Below are 25,282 nucleotides of genomic sequence, written 5' to 3' on the forward strand. Positions count from 1 at the left end.
AAGTATTAAAAAAAAGCCTTACTTATTACACAGGTTATCATTCACATATAGTAACAATACAAACCATTGTCACAAACCCATTTTCAAGTTCTTCCAGCCGTTCTTTCAATTTCTGATTCTGCGCAACGGCCCTTGCAGCAGCAACTTTATCACTTTCAATAGCAGCCAACAATCGTTCTTTATTAGGCTGATCTTCTTTCATACTCTCTATCATTGACTCTAAGTCTTCTATCCTTGTCAATCTGTCTTTCAGGTCAGCTGACAGTTCCTCAATTTGTTGTTGCTATAAAATAAAGAACATGATAACTACCTCTCTGCACAATTTGAGCCTTATTGTAAAGAAGAAACTATATTTCTGTGCATAAATATACAACATGTTTTGTCATTTATTACTCTTATAACACATTCTAAGTGTCTGAGATGCAACATAATGGTGTTAATTGCAACAACATTTCACATTCATGTGAACAACACTTCTCACGATTATCAGAGGGAGAAAAGATAAAATGAAATCCTAGCAAACGGAAAAAGATGTTTTGCCCTAGCCTCATCCTATTATACATCTTTAACTCTATTCTTTGAGAGATTTAATTGGATTGTATTAAAAAAAACAATGATAGCACATATAATCTATATGCTTTCTTTTTCATAACTGATGAAGAACTGTAATTATTGATAAGCTCAATAATTTTACTCACAATGTCAGTTCTGCTGTTGCAGTTGGTAGTTGAATCATTAATATTATCTTTGTCAGTCCTCTGGTTTGATACGGATGATGATAATTTTTCTCATGCGCCAACCTCTTTGTCTCAGAATGGCATTTACCCCCAACATCGCAAAGTATTTGTTGGATATATTCCAGTCTCTGTCCTACGTTCTGGTTTTACACTATATGGCTCCCTCTAGTACCACATGACTTATTCCTTGACCTCACAACATATGTCCTGTCATACTGTCCATTCCTCTAATCAGTGTTTTCCACAAATTTCTTTCCTCACCAATTCTGTAAAGAACCTCCTTATCCCTTACCTTACCAGTCCACATAACTTCGGACACTCCTGTTGCGAGTGCACCTGCTGTGTTGTGATATTAGAGTGGCAGTTTCCTGCCGCAGAGCACATGGCTGGTGGTTACTATGGGGCCATGGTGAGCAGCGAGCATTTACACAGCCTTGGAAAAACCCGAGCGGGCGCTTGGCAGGGGCGCATATGGCCATGTTTGCACATTTGGAGAAATTTATATGCCAGAGATAAATTGATAAAAACAGGACTAAATTATCTAGATGTCTTAAAAATTGTAAATTTATGAAAGTTCAAAGGCTAATATCTCAGTAATGCTTTGGCCAATTAATAAGAACAAAGTGTTTATGGATGCAGCTAGGAGAGCTGCATTGAGCAATTTTTAAATGAAATGTCGGAATATGGGATTCGACTGAGAGAAACTGTGTTTTTGGTAATAAATAAATTTAAAGAGACGAACTAGTGGCAGCATTCTAAAGTTTAAAGAGGTAGATGAGTAATTAAGTATATATTTTGATTTGTTTGTTTATGTTTAGTATCAAAAATCCGGGAAAAGCAAAATCATACCACAAGAACATTATTTGTGAAAAAACAGTGGCAGATACAAGATATTGGACTTTTAATTGTTATTGCCTGGAAAATTTCAAATTTTTCATTATATCGTATGTGTTTTTGTGTTTTGCTTTAGAATATTCATAATTTGTTTGTCAAACATTGTTTTGAGTTGAGCAGTCATATCAATGGTGGACAGGACGGCCATCTTAGAGGACAGTTGGTTTTGAGCGACACTAAGAGCTGGACGTGCCACGCGTCTGGGGGTAGTAGTGTGTTGGTAGCCAAGTTTGGGGACAAGTATGTATGTAACGACATTCCAAAACGACCAAGTTGATCACAATTAGGACTGCAGACAACAGCGTATTCTGCGAACTGTAAACAAACTGCCGAGTGTCGTGATCACGACATGTGAATTTTATAGTGAACTGTTGTAGCATCAGTTATTAATGGCCACCCTTACATAAAAGCCTCACACTGCATTTTAAGTGTTTAGTGAATATATTGAAGACTTTCATGGAAAAACAGAAATAAACTACTTGTTCAAATTATAAATCAAAGTGAGTGTTTCAATATTTTTAAGTTTCACTGCAATACCTGCCTGCATTATTTTTTTATATTTTATTTCAGCTTGAAAATTGAGTTTACAACAGGTGTGAGCTGGCACCCTATGATGAAAAACGTAGCCAAACTCTGAAACCAGCTACATCTCTGGGCCACTCAATTAAGATGAGTGTTGACTACAACAAATATATATTTTTTCATGCCATAGCATATGCGGGGCTCGAGCTAACCATTCAATCTACAGTGAGTAGTGCCCAGTACTGTCTTACTGTTCTGGCTTTCCCACAGTCCATGTTTCACTTACCTACAATGCTGTGCTCAATACTTAAATTCTCAAAAAATTTGTCCTCAAATGTAAATGTCATGCAGCTAGGGCCTCCCAACGGGTAGACCGTTCGCCGGGTGCAGGTCTTTTGAGTGGACTCCACTTCGGCGACCTGTGTGTCGAAGTCCTCAAATTAAGGTCTGGGCTTGTAGCAGTAGCCTTCTTTGTCTGTGCTACTCTGCTTTATATGATGTCCTTGCTTTATTTGTCAAGTGTTATTTTGCTTCCAAGGTAGCAGAGTTCCTTCACTTCACCTACTTCGTGGTCCCCAATTTTAAGGGTAAGTTACTCACTAACCTCACTTCTGCTCTCCTAATTACTTTCCTCTTTCTTCAGTTTACTCTCAATCCATATTCTGTGGCAGCGGACTCTTCAAATGATTGAGTATTTCCCAAAATTCTTCCATGCTTTCACTTGTCAGAAGAGCAACACCATCATAAAATCTTGTCACTTATATTTCATCCTCCTGAACCTAAATTTTGTTTCTGTCATTGCCTCCTATGATGTATAGTCTGTACATTATAGGGGTGAAAACTGTGTTCCAGTCTTACACCCTCCGTAATGAGAGTACTTTGTTATTGGCCTTTCATTCTTATTGTTCCTTCTTCGATCTGATAAGTACTGTATATTTATATATATTTTGCACTAAAGCTTGTACCAATTTTCTGAGAATTTTGAACATCTTGCACCATTGTACATAACTAATGACTTTCCTAGGTGAACAACTACAAAGATGCCTAGATTTTTCTTGAGTCTTGCATCCACTATCAAGCACAATGCCTCTCTGGTGCCTTTATATTTCTTAAAGCTAAACAGATCACTACCTAACAGGTCCTAAATTTTCTTTATCATTGTTTGACATATTATTCTTGTGAGCAGCTCGACTGCATCAACTAAGACTGACTGTGCAACAATTCTCAATCTGCGCTGTCCTTGTTATCTTCGGAATTGTGTAAATGATACTTTTCTGGAAGTCCGAAGGTATACGTCCACTCTCAAATTCTATAAACTAAGTTGAATTGTAATTTGATTACTATTTTCACAATGATTTTAGAAATTGTGAAGGAATGTTATCCATGCCTTCCACCTTATTTGACTACACTTCTTCCAAAGCTCAGTAAAACTCTGACTGTAATACTGGATCCCCTATTGCTTCCAAATCTACATCTACCGTATTTCTACTTCTGTCACATCAGTAGACAGTTCCTCTCCCTAATAGAGACTTCAGCGTACAGTAATGGGATGAACTGTAGCAGGGCTTAGAAGAAAGGAAAGAGCACCAGGAAATGGGATTCAACCACCGTCAGTCACTGACCCACCTGCTCAGCAACACTTAAAAGCAGCAAGACACTTCCTTGACACAGTTCTGTGTGTCAACACACTGGTATCAGCCTTCAGTTTGTCTATCTTCTGTATGAGGACAAATAATGCAACACAGATCTGGAGAATTTAAATTTGTTCATTTACCCTGCCATAAAATGGCTATAATTATAAAACTCCATAAAAAAATCTTAAATCTGTGGGCTGGGATGAAATTCTGACAAAAATAGTAAGAACAGGATGTCACAATATTGCACACCATCTATGCCACATAAGAGTTCAATCATTTGATGAGAGCTGCTGTCCCAATATGCTGTAATCTGCAGAAGTTTGATCTATCCACAAGACAGGAAATTTCTGCCCAGTATATTATCAATTTTTTTCTAAAATAGTTGAGCAAACAGTATGTAGTCAATTAAAAAAGTAATAAAATAAGTGTAATTTTATTCTTAATAACCAATATGGATTTAACAAACTGATCACTAAAATAAGCAAATGCCTTGATAACATTGCTGAATGTATCCAGCACCTTTTATCTCACTAAAGCACTTGATCTCTCAAAGGCTTTTGATTGTGTAAATCATGGAATACTTCTAGATAGGCTCAAGTACTGTGGTATGAATGGGGCAGTGCTCAAATGGTTTAAAATCATATCTAACTGGAAGAGTGCAGAAAGTTGAAATAAGCAGTTCACGTAATATGCAAAAAACTGGTGATTTCTTAAACTGGGAAACAATCAAGAATGGGGTGCCGCAAGGTTCGGTCTTGGGTCCTCTGCTGTTCTTAATATACAGGGCTATTACAAATGATTGAAGCGATTTCATAAATTCACTGTAGCTCCATTCATTGACATATGGTCACGACACACTACAGATACTTAGAAAAACTCATAAAGTTTTGTTCGGTTGAAGCCGCACTTCAGGTTTCTGCCGCCAGAACGCTCGAGAGCGCAGTGAGACAAATTGGCGACAGAGGCCGAGAAAGCGTATGTCGTGCTTGAAATGCACTCACATCAGTCAGTCATAACAGTGCAACGACACTTCACGACGAAGTTCAACAAAGATCCACCAACTGCTAACTCCATTCGGCGATGGTATGCGCAGTTTAAAGCTTCTGGATGCCTCTGTAAGGGGAAATCAACGGGTCGGCCTGCAATGAGCGAAGAAACGGTTGAACGCGTGCGGGCAAGTTTCACGTGTAGCCCGCGGAAGTCGACGAATAAAGCAAGCAGGGAGCTAAACGTACCACAGCCGACGGTTTGGAAAACCTTATGGAAAAGGCTAAAGCAGAAGCCTTACCGTTTACAATTCCTACAAGCCCTGACACCCAATGACAAAGTCAAACGCTTTGAATTTTCGGCGCGGTTGCAACAGCTCATGGAAGAGGATGCGTTCAGTGCGAAACTTGTTTTCAGTGATGAAGCAACATTTTTTCTTAATGGTGAAGTGAACAGACACAATGTGCGAATCTGGGTGGTAGAGAATCCTCACGCATTCGTGCAGCAAATTCGCAATTCACCAAAAGTTAACGTGTTTTGTGCAATCTCACGGTTTAAAGTTGACGGCCCCTTTTTCTTCTGCGAAAAAAACGTTACGGGACACGTGTATCTGGACATACTGGAAAATTGGCTCATGCCACAACTGGAGACCGACAGCGCCGACTTCATCTTTCAACACGATGGTACTCCACCGCACTTCCATCATGATGTTCGGCATTTCTTAAACAGGAGATTGGAAAACCGATGGATCGATCGTGGTGGAGATCATGATCAGCAATTCATGTCATGGCCTCCACACTCTCCAGACTTAACCCCATGCGATTTCTTTCTGTGGGGTTATGTGAAAGATTCAGTGTTTAAACCTCCTCTACCAAGAAACGTGCCAGAACTGCGAGCTCGCATCAACGATGCTTTCGAACTCATTGATGGGGACAGCTGCGCCGAGTGTGTGAGGAACTTGATTATCGGCTTGATGTCTGCCGAATCACTAAAGGGGCACATATCGAACATTTGTGAATGCCTAAAAAAACTTTTTGAGTTTTTGTATGTGTGTGCAAAGCATTGTGAAAATATCTCAAATAATAAAGTTATTGTAGAGCTGTGAAATCGCTTCAATCATTTGTAATAACCCTGTATATTAATGACTTGCCATTCTATATTCACAAAGATGCAAAGCTGGTACATTTTGCTGATGATACAAGTATAGCTATCACACCCAACAGACAAGAATTAATCAGTGACATTGTAAACGACGTTTTTCAGAAAATCATTAAGTGGTTCTCTGCAAATGGGCTCTCATTAAACTTTGACAAAACACAGTATATACAGTTCCAGACAGTAAATGGAATGACATCATTAACAAATATATACTTTGATCAGAAATCGGTAGCTACGGTAGAATATTCAAAATTTCTAGGTGTATGCATTGATGAGGGGTTGAACTGGGAAAAAACACACTGAAGATCTGCTGAAACGTTTGAGTTCAGCTACTTATGCTATTAGGCTCACTGCAAATTTTGGCGATATACATCTCAGTAAATTAGCTTACCACACCCATTTTCATTCTCTGCTTTCATATGGCATCATATTCTGGGGTAACTCATCATTGAGTAAAAGAGTGCTCATTGCACAAAAGCATGTAATCAGAATAATTGCTGGAGCTCATCCAAGATCATCCTGCAGACACATATTTAAAGAGCTAGAGATCTTCACTGTAGGCTCACAATATATGTATTCACTTATGAAATTTGTTATTAACAATCCAAACAAATTCAAAAGTAATAGCAGTGTAAGTGGCTACAACACTAGGAGAAAGGATGATCTTCACTACTCTAGGTTAAATCTAACTTTGGCTCAGAAGGGGGTAAATTACGCTGCCACAGAAGTCTCTGGTCACTTACCTAATAACATCAGAAGTCTGAAAGATAGCCAAATAGCATTTAAAAGGAAATTAAAAGAATTTCTTAATGACAACTCCTCCTACTCATTAGATGAATTTTTGGATATAGTAAGTGCGTAATTTCCCTAACCCCCACATATATATTAAGTGTTGTGTAATATTTTGTGTAATGTAGTATCTTGTATAGACACCTTTTGTTAACCTGACACGCTCCACATCATTACGAAGTGTCGTATTCATGATCTATGGAACAAGTACTAATCTAATCTAATCTAATCTATATAGTAAACCATAAACGGCTGCTTCATAAAATGGTTGCTTATGGCTTCCATGTAAAATCTGGTTAACATCCTAACTCAAAAATATAAAACAGAGGATAGTTTCTCCCAGCATATTTGTCGATTGAATACTCCATGGGTGTAGTACCGGTAAACAGTGTTCAACAGGCAGGGCAGTTAAACAACAAAAAGGTGAGATAGCCCATTCTAGTTGGATGGAAAAAAAAAAAAAAAAAAAAAAAAAAAAAGGTTCAAATGGCTCTGAGCACTATGGGACTTAACTGCTGAGGTCGGTCATAAGTACCCTAGAACTTAGAACTACTTAAACCTAACTAACCTAAGGACATCACATACATCCATGCCCGAGGCAGGATTCGAACCTGCGACCGTAGCGGTCTCGCGGTTCCAGACTGTAGTGCTTAGAACCGCTCGGCCAACCCGGCCGGCGGATGGAAACACAAGCAGGCATACCCTAGGGGTCCATACTAGGCTTGGTACTGTTCCTGCATTATGTAAACAACATGTCATTTAAGATAACTTCAGAAACACTTCTGTATGAAGACAACTCAGCGGCAGTAGTTTGCTATAAAAACAATGAAGAGCTAGTACAGAATACTGCAAAAGAAAAAAAAAAAAATTCAATAACTTGAAGAAAACTGGATAAATAATAATACTATGAAACTGAATCTTACAAAACACAAATTGTACATTTCAGGACCAAACATACTGTTGGATATAGAACACATTTAAATTATGATGCGTACAACTTGTCACTGCAGACTCTGTTAAACTTCTTGGATTTACTGCAAGGTGCCCCATTCAAAAGAGATATGTAGCAGTTCCTCCAAAATTGCACTGTGTAAATTGTGACATTTGATGAGGCAACACTGCACTCAGTAACATCAATTGACACAACAGTGCTGTGGCTTGAGTTCAGCATTCAGTGTTTGGCGACAATGTATCATTACTCTGTCGAAGAATAGATGTTTCTTGTAAAACAATATTGGATTACTGTTTCCATTAAGACATGTCAGTGAATGTTTCTTGAACAGTTTGGTGACCAGCATATACTACCTCAATGGTGCATTCAAAAGTTAGTGAACAAGATGGAGAGCACTGGAACTGTGTTGGATCTTCAAGGCAGGGAACAGCCGCCATTAATGGGAGAAAAAGTGACTGATGTGAAACAACAACTGTTGGCCTCTCCTGCTAAGTCAGTCTGACATTTATTTCAGGAATGTGGAACATCACAAAGGACGTCACAGAGCTGCGAAAAAGGTAGCATATATTCATACAGGATTACTGTTGTTCAGGAACTGAATGTTAATGGCAAAGACAAATGCATTACATTTTGCCATTGGCTTCAGCAATTTATTGCTCACAAACCAGGAATATTGCAGTACACATGATTTAGTGGTGAGGCATGGTTCCACCTCTCTAGTTATGTAAAATCTCAGAATACATATCTGTGATATAATGAAAGTCCCCATGCACTGGCGAGCAACCCCTGCATTCACAAAAAATTGGTGTGTTTTGAGCAATACCATGGCATCGCATCTACGGGCCAATTTTTGTTCAGTCTATAGTGTCAAGTGCAGTTTACAGTGAAATGTTGAAATGTTTTGGGAATTTGTGAACCAGTTGGACAATGAAGAACTTATTCTCAGCTGGTACCAACAAGATGGCACCACATGCCACATGTCCCGAGTGACCATGGCTGAGGTCGAATCATTTTAGCACCGGAGAGTGATTTCAAAATGACTGTGGCCCCCAAAGTCACCTGATTTAACACCACTTGACTTTTTCCTCTGGGGTGGCTTAAAAGGCAAGAGCTATAGAACAAACCACACAACTTGGAAGATTTATAAGAGAACATCATCTGAGAAATCCAGACAGTGACTCCAGAGGTTCTGGCAGCAACATTCGAGAATCTGCAGCATCATCTTCCACTGTGTTTACAAGTTGAGGGTGGTCACTTGCAGCATCTTTTGTTATTCAGCTTTATTTCCCCATGAACAAGGTATGACATGTTAATTTCATTTTCTGACATTTATGCAAAGTGTTTAAGTGTAATTTAAGGAAATGTTTGTCTGTGGGGCCTCTTTTGAATGGGACACGCTGTATCAACAAAACTATTCATGGACTGATCACATGAATTGTTTAGTGAGGTGATTAAACAGTTTTGTTTATGCAATGAGAATTTTAAACAAAGTAACTGACTTAGCTGTTGAGGAAATTGTTTATCATGTACATTTTATATCAGTTGCTACATATGGCATAATTTTCAGAGGTGCTGAAAAAGCAAAGCACCTCAGAGTGTTCAAGCTCCAGAAAAAAATGTGCAGAGGTACGATAGGAGCAAACAATAGGCGATCATGCAAACCTATGTTCATAAGACTTAAGGATAATTCCTTCTATGTTTATGTACGAGAAAATCCTCTGAGCTAAAAAAAAAAAAAAAAAAAAAAAAAAAAAAAAAATCTACATCTTTATGAAGGAAATTCTTTTATAAATGCTTATGAAACAATGCATAAATTGGACTGCATTTACCTTGTCCGAGATTTAGCTTATCTGATAATAACCTGTCTTACATTGCTTTGAAGCTCAGCAGGGAAATATGGTTCAAGTTCAAGGACCGTAAACTAAGAACCACTGCAGCAAACATTGAAAAATACTTAAAAAGGAATTGTTATTAAAGCCAGAAGATTGTATAAACAAGGAAGACAAGTAGCTGAAATTAATTTTTTTAGTTTTCTACATTATGATCTCTCTCTCTCTCTCTCTCTCTCTCTCTCTCTCTCTCTCTCTCTCTCTGTGTGTGTGTGTGTGTGTGTGTGTGTGTGTGTGTCCTCTTAATGCAGGTATGTGTTCTTTTCCTATATTTATAAACTATAGAAACAATCACCACAAAATATTTAAAATGTTATAACACGATAGAAAAATTTAAGAAAGTGGAAGAAATGTTAACACTAATCAGCTTTTTATGTTGTAACATTCTTGTGTATGTGTGCATATACTTTCTTTTACCACATGTATGTGTTTTTATACACTGAACTGCCAAAGAAACTGGTATAGGCACATGTATTCAAATACAGAGATATGTAGCTGGCCAAGTGTCTGGTGCAGCTGTTAGATTGGTTACTGCTGCTACATTGGCAGGTTACTAAGATTTAACTGAGTTTGAACATGGTGTTATAGTTAGCGCATGAGCGATGGGTCACATCATCTTCGAGGTAGTGATGAAGTGGAGATTTTCCTGTACGACCATTTCACAAGTGTATCATGAAAATCAGGAATCCAGTAAAACATAAAATCTCTGAGATTGCTATGGCCGAAAAATGATCTTTCAAGAGCGGGACCTACGACAATTGAAGAGAATCGTTCAACCTGACAGAAGTGCAACCCTTCTGTAAATTGCTGTAGATTTCAATGCCGGGCCATCAACAAGTGTCAGACTGCAAACCAATCAACGAAACATCATCAATATGGGCTTTCAGAACTGAAGACACATTCGTGTACCCTTGATGACTGCACCACGCAAAGCTTTACACCTCACCTTGGCCCGTCAACACTGACATAGGACTGTTGATCACTGCAAACATATTGCCTGATTAGACGAGTATTGTTTCAAATTGTATCGAGTGAATGGACGCTTATGGGTATGGAGATAACCTCATGAATCCACGGCCCCTGCATGTCAACAGGGGACTATTCAAGCTGGTGGAGGCTCTGTAATGGTGTGGGGCATGCGCAGTTGGAGTGATATGGGAGCCAATACGTCTAGAGATGACTCTGACAGGTGACAGATATGTAAGCATCCGATCTGATCACCTGCATCCATTCATGTCCATTGTGCATTCCGATAGACTTTGGCAATTCCAGCAGGACAATGAGACACCCCAAGTGTCCAGAATTGTTACAGAGTGGCTCCAGGAACACTCTTCTGAGTTTAAACACTTCTGCTGGCCACCAAACTCCCCAGACATGAGCATTATGGAGCGTATCTGGGATGCCTTGCAACATGATGTTCGGAAGAGATCTCCACCCCCTTGAACTTTTACAGATTTATGGACAGTCCAGCAGGATTCACAGTGTTAATTGCCTTCAGCAGTACTTCAGATATTATTTGTGTTCATGCCATGTCATGTTGAGGCACTTCTGCAAGCTTGCGGGGGCCCCTACACGATAATAGGCAGTTTCTTCGGCCCTTCAGTATATATACCTATGTAGGCATACAACTGTATTCATTGATGAGTCACCAAAGTTTCCATCAAATGATTGTATAGGACATGTTATATGACAATATATTATATTATATTCTACAGTTAACGCTCAGCTCGGAAAAATGCCATTTTGTTTTGCAAAAAGTCTGTTATTGAGCTATATTGCTGGCTTGAAAGGTGTACGCACTGATCCGCAACTTGCTGATGCCATCAAAAATTTTCCGACACACACAAAAAATTAAGGAACTGCAGTCATATATAGGCCTAGGTAATTCTTATAAAGAATTCATTCTGAAATTCATTGAAACTGTGTGACTCATCATATAATTATTTACAAAAATGAAAAATTTTTGTCTCCAAATTGTGACAGCACTTTTAAATCTAAAAGATTTATTACTTCTAGTCCAGTTCTTGCTTTTCCAGATTACCAAACCCAATTTATACTATTGTGTTATGTTTAAAATTTTATCTTGTGGTGTATATTAAGCCAAGAAGGAGACAGACAAGAGCGTCCAATAGCATATGTATCAAGATAACTTAGTTAAGGCAGAAAAAAATTATTCAGCTACTCAGAAAGAAATGCTAGTGCTTAATATGCGGAATAATTTATTTCTGCTGTTATTTATACAGATGATGTTTCAAAGTAATAACTGATCTTGTGGCACTGAAATAGTTACTAGGACTTAAAAGATCCAACAAGTCATTTAACTTGCTGGATATTAAAACAGTGAACTCACAATTTTGAAGTAGTACACATCAACTAGGTAAATCGCACAGGAATGCGGATGGCCTCAGTCTCAAAATTCATGCCATAGAAGGTGACGAAACAGACATGGAAGAATGGAGAGAAGCACAAAGTGCTGACCCACACTGTCAACAGTTGGGTGTTAAGCATCAGCATGGAAGATGGAGTGTTGTGCAGGAAGATTACTATCCATTTCATAATGATTGACCTTGACTTTGAGCTCATATTCTGGTCACACTGCATTATGAACATCGATATGCTATACATTTCCAGAGTCGTGGATGTTTCTACTTTTATTTAGAGTACGAATATAACATTTTAGTTGAAATAGGGGTGACACACGTGGTAATATTTAAGAGAAACTGTGGTTTTTCTAGCTTTTTTCGGAGAGTGTCAAGTTTAAGGATGCATAAGAGTCAGATCGTAATTAGGACAAATGCACAACCTTGTTCTATTTACATGCAGATTTTTGTAATTTTCTGATTACTCGTTTCAGCGCTATAATGTCAGACGCAGGAGACTGCGATTGAGCTTACCGTTGTAGTTAATGCAACGTGAAGGCACTTGTGTTACGCTTGAACTTTTATTGGTTGTATCATATGTCTTTACCAATTAATACATCTTGTGTTTTTTAGTTAAGAGTTTGTAAAGCAATTGTGTTAGTAGCTGAAATTTATGCACGGCTGTGGTGGAGTGTAGTTGTCATACCAGCGCACCGCTGCTTTTGTAATGCACCATAAGCACCTAAACATCAGCAAAGAATGACAACTTCGTAGTTGGATTCCAGTACAGCACTGCTGCATTCAGTTTTTGTTGCAAGTAGAGAGATATTGCAAATAAATTCTCGGTATGCAAGCAGCTCACAATAAATGAACATTTGTATAGCACATTTCAACAGTAGATAGAAAAGTTGATTAGCTTGAATGTGTAATTTTTGCAGTACAGAATGATGTCTGAATTAAAAGCAACCTTAACCACTTTCATTGCTGGCTGAGGTCTCACCACTGCTATTGGAGTCACTACTTGGATCAGCAATGGTTCTATTGCTGTTTCAAGACAGTGTGCTCTTTGTGCATAACCTTTTTCAAGTTTGTGTACATGACTCACTGAATTTCTCCAGACACTTTGATGAACACTTGCCACAGCAGAGCAACACAACTGTAAGTATTATTTATTTTAAAATTGTTGTTTTCCTTTGCTACCTTGTTCTTGACAAATGCCCTAATAAGTTAAATGGCGTTTAATTCACAATGTGCTACCGGCAACCACAGAAGTTTAATTTCCTTGTCCACTTATTGCAATATACTTTCCAAAAGGTATTCCTGTGCACTGAAGTGCTGTTGCGCTTGTTCCAGTAAGCCAGCTGTAGTAAATTCCTCATATGATGTGGCATTAGATGGAAATTCTACATTATTGCTTTCCATTCATTCAATAACAAAATCCTTTCTCCATTTCATAGATGGATTTCTTTGTACTGGATTTATCATCACGTGATATGGGGCCTGATCAAAAACAATCACAGATGTGTTTGGTAATTTTTTGAGAACACCCCTAAAGCACTTTTTATAATGTCTGGCAGGCACTTATTTGAGAATGATAATCTGCACCTTCATCTTGCCCAATAAAACATAAGCTGGCATTGTATACTAACTCATCTTCATTTCCAGTGTGGTACATTATAATCCTTTTTCTAGAGCTGGATGGTGTTTGAATTCCTCCTTTCCAACCACTCCAATCTTATACATTTTGTCTGTGATAATTTTATACATTTTTTTATGCATAAGGTGTTTTTTGTTCCAGCCAACTAAACTTTCTGGAATGGTTTGCACCACACCAACTCTCATCAACATCTCAAATAGAAATGTTGCACAAGTGTCTTACTTCCCACAAGAATTTGTCCTTTTTTCCTGCAACTGATACTATGACACATTCTCTCACTGGTTATAGTTTGCATGTCACAAATATTCCATGGAGAATATTATTTAATAATGCTCATTCTAAAGCATCATAAAGCTTTCAGATTGTTAGCGTGTGTCTCAAAAGCCTTCAACTTAAGAGCATTTTAAAGTGTTCGTAACATTTCATCTAGCATGGGTAATATACCACAAACAGAGAAACCATTTTTGACTTCATTCTATAATTTTTCTTTGATGAAAATGTGATTTATTTCTGGTTTGAAAGGTTTAAGCTTCAACAAATTTCACTATTTTCAGCTGTCATTGCTGCTTCATATTACTCCAGTATATAATGTTTCATTCCCCTCTGTGCGATACATATTGGCATCTTTTATTATTAAATTTCATTTTATTAAAAGGTTTATTTAGCTAATCCTACAGATGATTTCAGTGGTCTATTGTGAATATGAAGATGTATTTGTTAAATTCTGGATGTGCAGGAAGTAGCACTTAAATTATGACAATTGCTGCTAAAAAAAACTATTCAAATATCTTTTTTCTTACTCACTGGGATTAAAAATTTACTTGTTTTGCAGATCAAAAGTGATATACACCTGTAAAAGATTCTCTGTTAAATCATTGTCTGTTGACTGATTAGTTACAATTCTAAGTATCTTCCTGTCTTTAATTCATCTTTTCAATGCTATTGGCTACAACAAATATCTTTTGCTTATCTGTTTTACACATTATAATCCTTGACTGCCCCGATAATGTTGTCAGCTTTACTCCATCTCTTAGCCCATGCTCCTTTTAATACTTCTGGCATTGATTTTCCACAGATTACTTCTCTTGACTATTCTTCCAAGGATGTTTTCATTTTGTACTGCATGTGTCACCTTAATTTTTAGCATAATTCTGCAGCCTTCACTTCAAATGTTTTCAGTTTCCCTTAAAATGGAAATCTCATCATTTCTATTAAGTGTGGAACTCCAAATGTGAGAGTTTAGCATACAGACACTGACAACAAATAAAGAGTCTGCCCTTTTATTATGGAACTATTTACTAAATGACATTAGTGAGATATTATTTTCAAACCTTGTGCTCAGTCCTTATGCTGCGACAGATGTCATGAAAATTAATTGACTCAGTGGCCATAGATGAGCAGTTATTTTCAGCCGTATTTTCACTCCACCAGAAGGCATAAATGGTGGAGCTCCGACACAATGCCATGGAAAATGACATGTAGAATGTGTGCATTGGAAGTAACCCCACTAACTAAATGCATTTGGTATGTATCCAATATTGCAGCATCAATCTCAATTCTTTAGTGGTGGATCACTTAGATGACTTTTTTTTGGTAGAAGATAAGAATATATCTTTAGGAAAAATGATGTTCTGTTTGTGAAGAAAGTGAATGATTTGCTGTAAGGTATTATTTTTTAAATGTTTAACAGAATAACTTTTTTATAATAGAATCATAACTGGTTTAAGCCTTCAAAAGCCACCTCCAGATGCTGTGGGCAGCATCTCATGAGCAAGGGTTCATGTTAGTTGACAACACATGAACATCTGTTCATCACATACTGCCCATGGCATCTGACGATGGCCTTTGAAGGCCGAAAACTGTTATAACTGTATCATCAAAAAGCGATTGTTTCAGAAATTTAAAAAATACCACCTTAAAATAAGAACTTGTCTGTAGTAAAGTACTTGTCCATTACCACTGAGGATAATCAACTAATATTACTCTACAAATAGTTCTTTAGTAATACCAGCAGACACACTTCATTTTTGACAGAGCACATAGGCTATACAAATGATAGAATGTCTTAACAGTGTGTTTAATGTTGTTGAAATCAAAGTACAAGGATGCAAAACAAAATAACAACTCAACAAGAAATGGTGGAAATATATGTCTAAATTGAGCTGTGTTTATTGCTAACCAGCATCAATGTTTGTATAATCTCTGTTACTGGTAACATCAGCTTCTAAAGCTGATTAATCACACTAATATTCTGGTTTAACTAAAAATTCAGTCACAATCAATCAAAGGATCTTATGGATTTAAAATGTTGACAGTGATACAAAGGTGTCAGCAGTAATTAATCTTACCTGTGAATCATTTATGTCATGAAGATGTTTCTTTTCTTCTTCTAAATCAGACAATTTCTCCTGCAGCTTATGGATTTTGTCAGAATCCTCAGATGAAGTTGCCTTTGTTTTTACACTTTGCTGCTGCTGCTGTTGTTGCAGCTGTTTCTCTAATTCTGATACATGATGAATCAGACTCTGCTCCCTTGATAATAATTTCTCATTTTCTGTTGTAGCACTTTCAAGCTGTAAGGGGAAAAAGGACTCAGTGAAGTACATACTATACCACTATATTCTGAAAGAATTATAACATTCTCAAACTTAAAACATTCTTTATCTAATATGTGATAGAAATCAGAGTGTATCACTCTTGTGTCCCTCATATGGCAAAAGGCACTCCGAATTTGAAACAATGAGGCACAGTGAATAACAAGGTTCTGTACAGGTTCTGTTGTGTTTCTAACAGGACAATTTGGAAAGTAATTTATTTTTTATTTTTTTTAATTTTATTTTATTTTATTTATTTATTTTTTTTTTTTTTTGGTTACAAAGAAAATACTGATCACATGTAAATACACTTTTACTATTTAAATGTTTAACCCACAATAAAACTACTTCTCAGCATTTAATGTGACATTAAGGTGTTATGACGGATGAGCTTTTACATATTCTCAATGCAGAGTTATGTTCTCAGTGACTTTATCCAAATCTGACAACTTCTTGAAGCACCTTCTGATTTCATGAAACACAATTACATTCTGTTGAAGAGGTGGTAATCACTATGTTCTACATCAGTGGTGTGTGGAGTATGGTCAGACATATCACCTTTTAGACTTTCCAAGAATTCCTGAAGGCGTATGGATGAGCATTGTTGCAACAAAACCACAGCAGAAACCAACATGCCACACAATTGTTTTGGAATGTTTTTCTTAACTATTTTTCATGCTTCACTATATGCTAATGAACTGCTTCACTCCACCAACTGAACCAGCATCATGTTTCTCAATCCTAAAAGATTTAGTGTAACTTTCCTCAAAGAAAATGTCTTGTGCAATTCAGGGGTTTATCAGGTGAACTGGTCTGTGTCCAAAGGAAATCATTCAATCTCCCCATTGTATCATTATGCATATTTATGTGGGTTAACTGATTGCCCAGTATTGGTATGAGATAAGATGAATTTGTTGTACAGCTGAATGCTAGTGGACCCAAGGGTTCAGGGTATGCCACGGCAGGTCCAGCTCTGAGACCATGCCGGACGTGTCCTGGTGCAGAGACAAGCAGCATCACTGGAAACAGGTAAATCCCAACACTAGGAATTTGCACAACTGTCACTCACTTGGCCTTTGTATAGGAGATATGGTCCAAGGAAAGGCGAAGTGTCAGACAATCCTCAATCTTAAAGATGGATACGATACAGCTCTCTGAGATTCGACAATCGCTCACATTAAATAATGATGTAAAACTGAATATATTTGCAATCTCAAAAAATCATGTGCAGCCAATGACACAATAATATTTCAATATCAGAAGTTAATATTTCACAGCAAGTAAACATTTTCACAATGTACCTCTGAATTAAAAACTTTAAAATCTACATGTGATTTCAAGATATGATATCTCAGCTGATAGCACTGCACTACAGCTATTATCAGTGAAAGCTATAATGGGTGATCAAAAAGTCAGAATAAATTTGAAAACTGAATAAATCACGGAACAATGTAGATAGAGAGGTAAACATTGACACACATGCTTGGAATGACATGGGGTTTTATTAGAACCAAAAAATTACAAATGTTCAAAAAATGTCTGACAGATGGTGCTTCGTCTGATCAGAATAGCAATAATTAGCATAACAAAGTAAGACAAAGCAAAGATGATGTTCTTTACAGGAAATGCTCAATATGTTCACCATCATTCCTCAACAATACCTGTAGTCGAGGAATAATGCTGTGAACAGCACTGTAAAGCATGTCCGGAGTTACGGTGAGGCATTGGCATCGGACGTTGTCTTTCAGCATCACTAGAGATGTCGGTCGATCATGATACGCTTGGTGAGGGGGGGAATTAATAAATAAATAAAAAAAACATGTGTTTTTTGGAACGATCTTTGATGCGCAGCAACATGAACACTGCCTAATTTCATATTATGAAAGAATACATTCAAGTTCTACCAATTACAGTTACAGCAAGTTAGTGAAATCGAGATTGCGATGCTTTTGTAGCCAGTCATAGCTCGTGATGTGATCTCTCCAACCGATGATAGCAAATCCACATGATGTTGCCAGCCAATAGCAACATCACTGTTAAAAAGTGTGAACACACAAATAGGAAAAGTTAATGCTTTAAATTAATGTACATAGTGTAGTTACAAGAAAAGCTAAGGTTTCACGTATAATATTTGTCTTTTTTGCGTGTGTTAGACTTTAAAATACATCACGCAAATGTGCCAGTAAAGTTTTAAATAATGACATAAATGTCTGGTCTTCAAAGTGTTAAGCTTTAAACGAGAATCAAATGCTCTGTGATTTAAGAAATTCAAAGGACATTCTTGTACGTAACGTAATTCACCTTGTATAAAATTAAATTTACTTTGAAAGTAATGTTTTTCAAACCACCATTTGCAAATTTTCCTGCGACCTGTTAGAAATTCGTTTCAGCAATTATCATCAGACAATGCCAGAAAACAGGTGTTACTGCCTATGCGCAACTACAATGATATAGGAAGCCTGTATGTTCGTATGTATATAGCATTTACAGATCTTGCATAACATTAAGAGATCTAACATTACATCATAAACGAAACAGGACATCAGATGATACTCTGAGAACATCATAATTTCCTAAATAGTACTAAAATGCATAATTTGGCTTAAAGTGCACATTCATGTGTCCAGATTCACAAAGATGTAGGCCCCAACCTGATATTAAGCTTCTTGGGATGCAAATTTTCTTCAAGTACTGGTACTGTATTATCTCATTTTTGGTTCTTTTTAATGCGTAATGTCATATGTGTCAGAAGATGAAAACGTGCATTTGAAATTCAGCAAATAGTTGAAACTAACTAATGGTGTGGGAGGCAACACTTCGTTCCAAATAAATTTACTGCCTCTGCAAAAGACTAATAAAGGCAAATTTCGTTAGTAGATTGACAAAAATAATTTTATTGTTCTGCAAGGCAATTAATGCTTTACTGCTAAAAATGTGGAAATAAAATAAAATCAGAAAACTGAAACTAATATTTTAGTCTTCCATAATTATGTGAATTATTTTAATTCACTTGATAAGCTCACAGCCACAGAATTATATTTTGTTTTCATTTAACATGAGGGCTGTAAATAAAGAGTAAACAGCAAAATCACTAAAAGTGGAGACTATTCCCCCTCCCTACTACAACTCGGACTGCTCTGTGCATGTGTGAATCTGGCAGCTTGGGCGCGGCAGAAAAAATTTCCTGGGTAGACTCTAGCTGCTTGTTGCTACTGCTGATACAGGTGACACTCCTAACAGCCACACTTCAAGTAGCCAGAAGTGGTAGAAGGTACTGCTCATACAACTCTCGACAGCGCTTGCACATGAGCCCGCTAGCAACTGTTCAAATGAACCTGTTGAGAACAGTTGCGACACCACGGTCATCAGAAGCAGTTTGTTATTATGAAGAACTGATAATCTTCACCCTAAAGCCTATGACACATTTCGCTGTCGGCAAATGCTTGTGTGTGCATTGTATTTCGTGTTTTAAATGGCGCATTTCCTTTGCAGCTTAAGTTTTATTTTGATTTTTAGTCTCGTTTATGTTTTATAGCAGCAGTATTGTTCTGCAGTGGTAGGATACAGTAAAATTCTTTGTCAGAGTATCAGTCCTTACCAGTCAACATTACAAAAATTTAACTGAAAACTAAAACAATGAAAAATTCCCGTAATTCTAAAAAATTACCAGGTTTTTCCCGGATGAAAAAATTCCCAGGTTTTTCCCAGATTTCTTGTTTGTCCGAGGTGCCTACAACCTGTGACTGATTCTGGGTGATTAACAACTGCTACAATACTCTAGCTTCTGAAGGGAGTTTATATTTTGAGACGTCTGACTGTGCTCCTGAGTAGGACTTTAAATTTTTCCACTTGCATTGGGAACTGAGAGTAGATCGAGTATGAGTTACAATTCTTTACACCACAAGTGTTAATTTATGAATCATCATGTTGAACTCTGAACTATTTTGAGCTGGTGAATCTTTCGTATATTATTATCACAAAATAGACTTAGTTTTCACAGGTTTTGATGATTATTTAGTTTGGGGATTTTGCAAACATTCTCATATCACTTTCAATGTAACTTTACCACATTTAATGACAGTATTTAATGTCTGTACTTTAACTGAATTTCGTAGGATCATTTCCTGTTTGTTTGAGACATCCTTTCTTGAATAAATATTATTCAACACGATTCTCTGTTGTCTACATCAATTACAGAAGTTAGAATAAAATCCTTGTTCTTAAATTATTCATTTCACGTTTTTATTTATTTCTGTGCATTTTATTAACTTGCAATTCTTGTCAATGCACAGACTATCTTACTGCGCGATCGCAGCTACAGATAATTATTTACAGTGAATTGGCTCCAGGGCATGAAAGGAGATGTGCGCTGCTCAATCCTATGAGTACATCGAGCTATTCATTTTAAACAGAGCTGTGCATAGACCAGCTATTTAAAGTGTAGTAACTGCAGGTAGAGATGAAACTGGTTTGCTGGTATGGGATACTGTTAAGAACAGCAACTAATGTCACATCATCCCTAATAATGTAACTGAGAAAATGATTACCTTTGTCTGCATAACGTAGCAGAAACTAGTAATCTGAAGCTTTCGGTTATATTATAATTTACATTAGCACTTTTATAGTGTAACATTTCAATAAAAAATAACTCATTCTACTGTACAGCACTAAAACAAAATGTACAGCTCTGACTGCTTCCCACAACCCACTCCTTTCCATGGAATCTGTGGAACATGATTCACAAAATGTACACAGCAGTAGTAGTAGTAGTAGTAGTAGTAGTAATAGTAGTAGTAATAACAATAAAGTTGGAATGAGCAATGGTAACAATACTTTAGACAGTGATGGATGGCATGCTGTCAGAATTTATGGAAAAGAAGAAGAGGACAGGATCCATAATTACAAAGTATTACAGTTACCTTTGTAGCCAAACTCTGAAGCTGGGAGTTGAGTTGTTGAACATACTGCTGGTACTGCTGACTTGCTTGGTCTCTTTCAGCAGTAACAGACCTAACTGCCTGCTGAAGTTGTGCCACCTGATGCTCTAAACTAATTTTCTGCTGATTTAATGTTTCCATTTGGCTGTCCAGCTCTGTGTTACCAGATATACTTAACTGCAATAGTAGCAAAGAAACTTATATCATTATACAATCATTTTAATTTGAGCTGAAGTAGGTGTACATAGTGAAACCTTTTGGTAGAACATTTTTTAACAGATTACCTAAATATACAAATTGTATTATTGTTGGAAAAAGATTATGAGGTAGAGGTGAACATGTGTTTTGTACCTTGTTCCAATCGTTTCATTGTAGATATCTTGTCACTGAGTTGAGTCACACTTTTATCACTAATTTCAATAAAGAAGAATAATTGCTACTATGAGTTATAAATGAACTTGTTGCATTCCTTTCACAAAATAAAACAAGAACAATAAAAAGTTAATTTTATACCAGTACTAAAAATCATCACCATCCTGCACACTTAATGGCTTTTATGTAGTTACAGCATTTGTAACTCAATGTTCAATCGACAATAATGCAGATGAAGATTATAAAACTGAGGCTGAAGCTATCTAATACTCATGGCCAGCCTAAATAAGGACAAAACTTAAGAAATCACTCTCTAGGTGTTAAAAAAAGAGGTAATATCTTCAAGTTTGTGGTGCTACTAAAAACTCTGTGTTTAAGTAAGTCTGTTTCTAACTTTTATTTCAATCTCATATTGCAAAATTTTTCCTTCAGAACTCACACTTTCTTTCCCTGCTGCTTTATTTAATTTGAAAATTTTTTATTTGGAAACATGTGCATGGATGTGCTATAGGTTGCCCCGCTTCTTTAGTTACCAGGCAGACCAGATGTAGTTCATATGCTTCAGTGGTAGATGGTTGATCAGCATGAGAAGAAACATCAAAGCTGTCACAAATTAGGCATGATAGGCAGTATATTATACATATTGTAATGTAGGTGAGGAATATTATAGTAAAGGAAAATTCATGTACACTAATTAGTTGATTGAACATGATGAGAAATTAACAAAAAATATTGAACACTGAAGTAAAGAAACAAAATGTTCTGATTGCCAATATAACAAATCTGAAGTCATAGTTGAAAAAGTAAATGAAAAATAAGCCCTATAATGAATATATATTACAAATGATTAAAAATGTAGCAAATTTTAATATGTAACTGTGCTGATATATATGAAGAGATACTGCCTGATAATAGGGGTGATGCTCCAGAATGTGTTTTCCTAATTATGTCAGTTGTAGAAACAGTCCTTTATCAATGGAGACTCATTATCTGCAGTGAGGGTGCTGCAGCGAGCAACAAAAGGATATGTTCTGCCCTCTTATTGTAAACAATTATGCACCATTAGTATTAAACAATTTGTGCAGGCCATCAATGTACTGCCCAAAAAGAAAAAAAAGAAAAAAAAAGAAGAGAAAAGAAAAAAAAATTGTTTCGCTTTGGGCATATGTACGTGTTCATAGCAAAAACTGAGCTATCTATAGGAAAGAAAATATATAATATGTACACATCCACACAAGCAAGCACATTTCACGTGCACATGACCATTACCTCCAGTAGCTACATGTGCAACAGTCTCTTCTTTACGCCTGTCTGCAATTCAATATGTCATATTTGCAGTGAGTAGTGCTCTATCCTCTTCACAAGGCTGTTTACTTAGACAGTTATGGTGATGTGTAGTACAACTGGGGAAGACACTTATGAAGTCAATGTGTTGAAATTTTTAAGGTATGCTAGGCTTACACAGTGTCTACTAAATCAGAAAGTTAAAGGAACAACAGTGTTTACTAAGTCAGAAAGTTAAAGGAGCAATGTTCTCAGATATGCTTAGGTGATTGTATTTTGTGATAAATGTTATAAAATTTCAAGCAAGTTACTGATTTCTGTAGCAATTAAACAGTCTGTACAATATTGCTTTGAAAGAAGTAAAAGCAACTTCAAATCACAGTTTCATGAATGTTAACAATGGGGAAAGAAATTATAAAGGAGGAGTTGTTGAACAGGGTGGGAATATTGATAAAGAATACACAAATTTTGAACTATTGTTGTAATCAGAAAAAATGCCAGTTTAAAATACTAAAGGATAATAAATTGGGTTTTCTGTTGCAGATTATTTACTGAATACATGTATGTGGGGTGTACAGAAGATAAATATGTATTTATTTAGGGTATTCTACGTGAAAGAAAGCTACTACATGTGTCAAGAAGTAAATTAATCATTTATTGTGAGTAGAGTAAGCACAGGGACACTTGCAGAATGATAATTTCAAGAATTGTAGTAAATGGAGAAAATGCTACCAAATGAAAATATCAGGGATTGTTATAAGCTTCCAAGGTATTACTACCAACTGGATGTCAACTGAAAGCCCTGACTATTTGTAGTAGAAGCACATGTTCCAAACTTCACTTTCCATGCTGTGTACTAAATATGGAAAGTCAACAGTAGGGAATGACAACCCACAGTTTAAAATATAAATTGCATCCATTAAGATCTGCTACAAAACTCTAAGAGAGCAGAGTTTTTATATTTTTACCAGCGACAATTTTATTTATCTCATAACAGGAAAAGTAAATATTTTACTATTTTAAGACCAAGTTTATGTTCATTTATGTTACATGTCACTGTGGCATAGGTGAAAGAGTCATTTACATAGAACATCCAATTAAATACAAGGTATAAAAGTCAAATTCATAATGTCTTCAGTGACCAGATGTCCCCTTCTGATTGGAACAGTACCAGTTTTCAACCTGTGGTCCTGGTGTCCCCTGACAGAGTTTGTCAGAACGTCTCTTTCTCCCATTTTATTAGAAGAGTAGCATTTATTTTTTATTCTCTGTATTATGTTATGTAATATTTAAATCTTTATGTTCATGCTAAGAACAAAAGTTACGTTATTGATGGTCAAAATTCGTTATGAAACAAAATCATCTAAATGGCAGCTCTGCCGACATTGTTTTGGTGCGCACGCTTAATTCTGACAATTTGATTCCCTTCTCACAGAAACTTGGTGACAGTCAGAGTGTGACATGCATTACTTTGGCAGTTTTGTGAGAGTGAAAATGAAAGAATATGTTCATTGTTGTGTTGCAAGAAAAGTAAGTATCTTAGCCTATGGCGCAGAACTTGCAACTTATAGAGAATTTTAAATTAACTCGTGATAATTATGCATAAATCAACAGATAGTAAGTCTTTTTCCCTCTTACTTTATCTTCTATCGTAAGTAAATGTTCATTAAGAAAATGTGATCCAATTCTGATGTTCATTGCACCATTTATAACATCAAGTTTTGTGTGTGTCAAGGAGGGAAGAGTGACACTGAGCAACATCTAAATTCAAGTAAACATAAAAAGGCAAAAATTGCTGCTGTGTCATCCAGAAGCATAACTTCACTGTTCCAGCCAAATTCAGCAACAGACCATGAGTTTACTGAGCTGCAGTTGAAGGAGCCTGGCCTCACCACGTGACTGAAGAAAACTGTAGTTTTCACTCAAATGTGACTGCACTTTGAAACTAGTAAGAAATCGGTGCAAACAGAAGTTCTCTTACAGTTGCACTAAGACTGGAGCCTATTTAAATACATTTAGCAAAGCGTTGGCTTAACAACCATAACTCTATTACGAACAAATGAACAAATCATAAAATACATCTTGCCTCCAGCAAGCCCAAGAAGAGCTTTTTTTTATTTTAGACTTCAGAATTCAACTGTTCTTGTTATTTGTAACAATGGTCACTAATATGATCAGCACAGAATAACCTAGAAGTTCCACAGTTCGTCCGTATACTTTCACTAGAACTTCCACGGATCGCCTGACAAGTACTTGTCGGTGCCGTTTGTCTGCTGCGTCTTCCTTCTGCTTGCGACTGATTTCACACCTGCACACACAAACAGGTGATGCGCAGTAGGTAGGATTCTAGCATCTCACTTTCACGTCTAAAATATCGTGTGTTTGAGACGGTAGAAGGCCGAGTGGTTCTAGAATTTACACCGAAATTCTCAAAACACTACAATATGGGCTGTGTTAAGACAGGCTATTATGACATTTGTATTATGACAAACACGCTTTTCCCAATTGCTTAA

General features: G+C 36.7%; 1 protein-coding gene across 1 annotated transcript in view; it reads right to left on the reverse strand.

Moving 5' to 3' along the window:
• Positions 1-25,282, reverse strand: part of LOC126190818 (golgin subfamily A member 2-like) — a 112,278-nt gene that overhangs the window by 20,004 nt on the left and 66,992 nt on the right. The window contains exons 6-8 of the mRNA XM_049931385.1: positions 21,096-21,290; positions 15,931-16,155; positions 65-283 (exon numbers count right to left, since the gene is read on the reverse strand). Of these exons, the coding sequence (XP_049787342.1) occupies positions 65-283; positions 15,931-16,155; positions 21,096-21,290 (639 nt within the window). The remainder of the gene's footprint in view (positions 1-64; positions 284-15,930; positions 16,156-21,095; positions 21,291-25,282) is intronic.

Source organism: Schistocerca cancellata, chromosome 6 (genome assembly GCF_023864275.1).
Source record: "Schistocerca cancellata isolate TAMUIC-IGC-003103 chromosome 6, iqSchCanc2.1, whole genome shotgun sequence".
In the NCBI taxonomy this organism is placed as follows: domain Eukaryota; kingdom Metazoa; phylum Arthropoda; class Insecta; order Orthoptera; family Acrididae; genus Schistocerca; species Schistocerca cancellata.